This window comes from Dermochelys coriacea, chromosome 16, assembly GCF_009764565.3.
Source record: "Dermochelys coriacea isolate rDerCor1 chromosome 16, rDerCor1.pri.v4, whole genome shotgun sequence".
Taxonomy (NCBI): Eukaryota; Metazoa; Chordata; order Testudines; family Dermochelyidae; genus Dermochelys; species Dermochelys coriacea.
The window spans coordinates 13,940,307-13,947,178 of NC_050083.1; the positions used below are offsets into that span (position 1 = coordinate 13,940,307).

The 6,872-nt window shown below is 47.9% G+C and overlaps 1 protein-coding gene across 1 annotated transcript in view; it reads left to right on the forward strand.

The window, feature by feature from the left end:
• PRRX2 (paired related homeobox 2) overlaps nucleotides 1-6,456 on the forward strand; it is a 68,426-nt gene extending 61,970 nt beyond the window's left edge. The window contains exon 4 of the mRNA XM_038374096.2: nucleotides 2,418-6,456. Coding sequence (XP_038230024.1) covers nucleotides 2,418-2,553 — 136 coding nt within the window. The 3' untranslated portion in view covers nucleotides 2,554-6,456. The remainder of the gene's footprint in view (nucleotides 1-2,417) is intronic.
• Nucleotides 6,457-6,872: the final 416 nt, after the last annotated feature.

Sequence of the window (6,872 nt, forward strand, 5' to 3'; positions counted from 1 at the left end):
ACACCACTGTAGTTATAGGACAAAAAAGGGGGGTTAGCGGTTGTCTGGTTTCACCACAGGCGCCGACTTTCCAATGTGCCAGGGGGTGCTTGACCCCCAGCTCTACCCCAGGCCCCATCTCCACTCCCCTTTCCCCCAAGTCCCCAACCTCACCCCGCCCCTTCCCACCCCATTCCACCCCTCTCCCAAGCACGCCACATCCACGCTCCTTCCCCTCCCCCAAAGAGCCTCCTGCACGCCGCAAAACAGCTGATCGCTGCAGGCGGGCGGCATGGGAAGGGAGAGGGAGGCACTGATTGGCGGGGCCCACCATTGGGCAGGACGTGCTGTAGGAGGGAGGGGGGCTGGGAGGGGGGCTGCCGCTGAATTTTTTCCATGTGTGTGCTCCAGCCCTAAAGCACCCACAGAGGTGGCGCCTATGGGTTTCACTCACATCGTTGTTGTTAGGTCATTTAGTGCCCTGGATGAGGTACACGACACCACATGTCGCGATAGGCATGTATAGGACCCATGGATCAGACTCCTCCTCAAAGGACACTGGGCAACACTGTGAAAAGACAAGCCTGGTAGCTGAAATTCATAATTTTGCAAGAGGCTAAAAATCATGGTCTTAATAAAGACACTGGATTTATGGTTTATTACAACAATCTGTAACCCACTAGCTCCCCTTTTTGTCCTGTGACTACAGGGGTGACTTCCCTTTGAATGGTCCCTTGGAACACGTGCTAACTGCTTATGCTAAACTATCTGTCCCACGTTGTATTTAGCTGCCTTTCCCAGACCTGAAGAAGAGCTGTGTGTGGCTTGAAAGCTTATGTCTCCCACCAACAGAAGTTGATCCAATAACAGAGATTACCTCACCCACCTTGTCTTTTAATGTTGAGTTTAAATATTTATAAGAGTGAAACTTGAGTGAGGACAGTTAATATTCTAAGTGTCGGAGGCACATGGTGCTCCCCATGGGACATGAGAGCCAACAGAGCTTTTTAGCAGACTGAGCACTAATGACACCCCTCTCCCTCCTCCCTCCCCGAGGGTAAAAGCAAAGCCCAGAAAGCTTTACACGAAAGGGTTTTTTCAGTGGTTTAGAAATCCTCTAAACTATGGACAGACAAACTCAACAGGGTCAAATTCCTTTCTGGGGTAACTCCAGCAATTGCACCGGGGATGAATTTGGCCTGTTTTATCTAATTCAAAACCCACTTGGAAATGTAACTCATGTTCTGCTTGGGAGAGACATCAAAATAAAGAGCTGGAGAGGGAGAGGAAGAAGAGAGGAGGGAAGAAATTCTAATGAATAAATAATTACAAGCAAGGGGTGGGTACAAGATAGACTCTCCCACCACCTTGGTTTCAGGTCAAGGAGCTCTTCTCCCCCAAATACACTGCACAGGCTTTGCTTCAGCTAGGAAAAAGCTTTTTTTCACTTTTAAATAGAATTTCCTTTGGAAAAGCCATCCCAGGGAAGAAAGGGATTGCAAATTCACACCCATTTGTTGAACCCTGTAACCAGAGACAGTCATAAAAACTGCACTGGGAGTGTCCATCCCTGAAAGCTTGACTCTTCTGTACAGACTGTGGAACTGAGAAATTGTAATGCATGGGGGGAATATCAGCCATCCCAGTCTTGGGCTCTCTCCTAGACCTGAGGGTGATCTGAATAAAGTCAGCTTGGGATACTTGCAGTAACGAATACCTTTCCCTAAGTGCTTTGAGAGCCTTTGAGGAAGAGCTTTGCAAAAAGGACCTAGAATTTCAGTTTCTAAGAGCCACAAGGGCAGAATATTGGTATAGAGACAGACATTTGCTCTAGCATAATCCCCGTCTGATTTGCTTCTGTATCTAACGTCTGTTTCATTCTTCAGCCCTTGAGTGACTGACATCATTCTCCTCTTGTCATTGAGTGCTCAGATAGTGGGTTTTTCCTGTGCTACAAAGCTCAGATCCAGATCTGGACTTCAGGACATATTCCTCTCTGGGGGGTTTTTGACTCAATCCATTGCCAATCCTAGAGATTAAGTGTATAGACTGGAGCGAAATTCCCATATAATGTTCAGAGTGGGTAGGGAAGGGGTCTAGATGCAGGGTTTTGCCCTGGACCCATCTCAAACGTATTCAGTTTAAAAGCTAGAGGCAGGGACTTTAATCTCATTTAAAAGTGATTTGCACAAACTGCCTGCCTTCACTGAGCAGCATAAAACCATCCAGACCTTTACTATTGGCCCCAGCCGATTGTTTCCGAGAAGCTGGTGAAAGGAGCCAACTGCCTGACAACTTAAAACCAAATGAATCAAATAGAGAGGTGCTCTTCCACTAAAGCATTGCAGCGTCAGCATCTAAGGCTTGCCCTGGGCTGTGCCTGAGTCTGAAACTATTTTCCTTTCTCTTGCTCCCCTCCCATCCTCCCACCCCTGCAGCACCGTGCCATCCTACAGCTCAAGTGGCACTGCAACACCTGCCCAGGGGGTGAACATGGCAAACAGTATCGCCAGCTTACGCCTCAAAGCCAAAGAGTTCAGCATGCATCAGAACCAGGTGCCAACTGTGAACTGACTGCCCATCCCCAGAACCGGGACAAAATACCAATGTGCCTGCCCTCGGCGGGAGAGCATCTTCCCCAACACAAGAGGCCAGATTGCCGCTCCTGTCCCAGTCTAAACCCAAACCCTAGTGACTCTCAACCAGTGCCGAGTGCATCACCAGCATCCCCTTCTCCTGGTCCCTTTTGAAAGCAGAGCAAGTCACAATCCCCTTTGGAAAGTGGTGTGTAATTGTAGCCACAGACGGAGTGAACTTGGTAAGAAAGTTGCTTTCCCCACACATTCTATAATAAAATATACATATATATCTACACACACACACACACACACATGCCAAGGATAAACAGACTTGCCAAGTTAACATGAATATGCTTCCGAACAGGGAAGAATCTTGGACTACAGGATTTGACCAATTTGAATATCTCAGCTGGACAGCCAAAGAGCAACTGAGTATCCTCCTAGGCTGGGGATCCTGGTCTTTGTTGGGAGGATCGCTATATTGTATTATGTCAATTATATCGTCCCTTTTTCTTTGGTTGTCACTCAAACTTGACTGTTCAGCCGTTGCGTTTGTAGCTGACTCATATTATACGACAGCATTTCCAAGGCTGACAAATTTGCTCATATATTTTTCTGTCACCAGACTGCAATGCTTGAGAAAGAAAGACTTTTGCAAGCGGGACTGCCCACCCCTGCTGTATATATTCATTACCATAACCCTGCATTGTGCTTTGTACATTTAGAAGTAGCCAGCTGCCCATGCCAATGTAAGATATATGCTATCTTATACCGATACCGACTTTTTTTTTTTAAACCATTAACCAAAGGCGAAGATGATGGTTTGAGTGCCCAGGAGAACTCACTCCAGCTAGCTGACGGGACATTGCAGCTGTCCAAAAGTTGATGTTTGCTCTGCACTTTGTGGTTAAGTCAATGAATTCACAAGCAAGTCTGAAGGGGCTTGGGTCATTGAACTGTCCTGGGGGAAAAGAAAGTCTGTGGGCTTAGCTGAGTTCATCATTGTCCAAGCTCTATGCAAATAGCTAGGCAGGCTGCCTCCTTCGGAAACACTGCCTCTCTTATGGAACTGCGTCCCCTGGATGTTGTTGATAGCCTGGGCTTGTAAATTAAATGCCTTCCGCAGCAAGTGGCTGGCTTTCCCCATCACCCCACCTCTTAGCAATCTCTTCCCTGCCGAACAGCTGAAAATCAAAAGCAGGGCTTTCAGTTACAATGCAAGATGTGAACAAGCAGAACCTCAGCTGGAGGCCTCAGGGGTCTTGTTCAGCTAGGGCCTTCTCTGAGCTTTTTATGTTGGGGCTTTAATGAATGGGACTAGACTAGGGGCTGGACAGACAGCTCTGGAGACAGCTTCCCTTATGTAAGCACAAGTACAGGTATAGCATGGGCAGTACAGGTTTCCTTTGGTACTGTTACACCACTGAGCCTCAACCCTGCTCTCCTGGGGCTCCCAGCCAAGGAGGAGAAGGGAGCTCAGTTTCCAGGCTCTATTCAACCCTGGCCTCTCTGCAGAGTCTGTGAACAACAGGAGCAAATAGTGGCGGGCGTGGTGCTGGTTTTATGATGTGGACAAAGTATCCACTGGAAACTGGGCTGAAACTGTGCCTTAGAAGTAAAAGGGATCCTCTCCCAGTCCCAATCCCCAGCCCATTCAGTCCCCCTCTTTTTAAGGCCTTTGTCACCTTCTCTCGCAGTAGTCACAGATGCTGACTGGGCTCCAGGATAAAGGCACCTGTGGAGTTTCTGAGGGGATGGCCTAGGTCATCCATAAAGATAACCTACTTCTTCCCCCACTGCTTCCCCTTGGGAGCAGCCTTTTCTGGAATGGGTCTTTGGCTGCAGCCTGATATAGTAGCTGGCGGTAGGACTCATGCACGGGACCATCCGCTTCAAAAGACACAAGTCTCTAGAGCCTGAGCTAAGGGCAAGTCCCCCCAAGCTAGGCAGCAGCAGGATTTGTATCGGCTGTAGCCATGATAGGAGCAGATCCTACCTTCCTCCCAGTAGAGCGAAGTGATGCTCTAGCCACTGGGGGACCTTAACTGCTGCTATCAAGGTCTGGGAAGACCCAGGCCTCTGGGCGGCACCAGCAGGGCCACACCTGGCCTGGGGAGTCCAGTGTGGAGGATCCTGCCCGACGTACCTTCCCAGCTGCTTCCCGACAGATGAAAGATGTTTCCAAAATCAAGGTGGTGACACCTTGTATGTGTTTAGCTTAACCGGACTAGGGAGTGCAAACTTCTTAAAGAAACCAGCACAGCCAATGCCAAGATCATGGTCAGAGTGAGCAGGCAATAACACCCACCCCCTTGGAACAGTGCCCGGGCCCGAGATTCACAGCCCTGCTTGCTATGGATGTGAATCACAGCACTAGGGGACAGCTCTGAAGCTGTTTCCCTGGCCACTCCAGCCCCCACCCCCACACTGGTGATTCTGTACTTAAATCCCAACACTCAATTCACATGCTGTGGTACCTGAGCCCCTCACAATCTCAAAGGCATTTACCCTTCCGACACCCCTGGGAGCTAGGATAATGCTATTCTCTCCATTGAAATGGTGGGAGCAGAGATACGGGAGTGGGATGGCTTCGAGTGTACCAGTGTAGTTAAAGTAGTAGCTTTTTTGTGCGTAGACAAGCTGGTCACTCAGGAAGTCTATGGCACAGCAGTGAAGTGAATCTTGGTCCCCTAAGTCTTCAGGCTAGCACCCCAACCTCTGAACCACCCTCTTTTAAAAAGCAATTCCAGATTTTCCAAACTGGCCAGCATTTTGGGCCCTGAACGCTTTGAAAGTATGGTCCCCGCTATGGGTGATGGGCATAGACAATCTGGTCCTGATCTCCTAGGAAAAAAATCTATCTCCATGAGACCAAATATACTTGTCAGATCAGGTACCCCACCGATTTCCCCCCCCTCCCACACACACACACATTGCTGTGAATGTAGGGGGCCTTATCTTAAGGGAAGCCTGTTGGCCAGCAAGCACCTGCCAGCATCCTGTTTAACACAGCTTCTTGAAGTCATCTAACGAGTGCACAGTTTCAAACACTTGGCAAGAGATCATTTCAAGCACATAGAGAACGGTTGTGACACTTCATGCAAAACTGGTGGCAAGTGTCATCAAAGCAGGGTTGAGGTTCATTAGCATGAGTCAAGAGTGCAAGGGCAGAAAACCTTTACCCGGGAAGGAGCTTGAGTGCAGACAGAAGGGCACGAGGCAGGAAAAAGAGACCATGGGCTTGAGCAAAGCTCTGGCTGCACAGATTTCAGTTTAACACCGGGTGGCACTAGCACAGCACCAAACAGCTCGGGATAACCACGCAGGACAGAAATGTTCTATTTCCCCCAGTGAGAAAAGCCACCAAACAGCGAATTCCACATTTCCAGCCCCAGTGTTTGTTTGGTGCAAAATAAAGATCTCCAAGCAGTGTGTGATGGAGGTAGCCTTTGAAAGCCAAGACATGCAGCCATGAATTCACTGAAGATAGAACTCCCACCATGAGAAACTTTGCTTGGGGGTGGGAAGAGGGAAAATCTTGGAGCTTTTATTCCCATGGAAAACATGGGGCTCTTTCCTGTTGTATAAGACGAAACCGCAGAGATATAAATGTCACTCCCTTTTTGAGAGCATTAATGAAAATAAACTGGTTTAATAGTTTGCAGATGCTGTTTCTCTAAAGGTTAAAAAAAAAGGAATAAATATTTCTTTGCACAATCTCGATTAGAAAACATTTGCTCTTAATTTTACAGCTATCTTGGCGGCCTCCTCCAAATTTGTCAGCTGATGTTAAAGCATTACAGAGACAAGATACAAATTGCCCCAGTGGAGTGATATCAGGAACGAGGGATTGTCCTAATCTAAACTTGCTCTCTTCCCTTTAATTTGTACATTTCAATTACTTGTAACAGGATCTGGGGGTGGGGTGGGGTTATTTGGGTTTTGTTTTGTTTTTTTTGCATGTCTGTGTAGGGTTTGGGGTTTTGATTTGGTTTTTAGGGGGGTTCTTTTTGGGGAGGGGAGTAATTTTTGTAAAAACAACTCATGAAATAACTGAGAAATAAATATTTTACTGAGTAGTTTAGCGTCTAGCTGTATGAATGAGGATTCAGCCTTTTCCTCCTCTGTCACAGCCGATTCTGGGATGATGCCCAACCCACAGCAGGATTGGAGGCTGTACTGCGTTGGAAGATGGCCGGGCAGGGCATTTTGGACTTCTCAGGCCAGGAAGAGCAATGAGATGAAAAACACAAATAGGGCCATTTAGCATCACCCTCTTCCTATTGAGCCGGCGCTCATCTGTTCAAGCCCCAC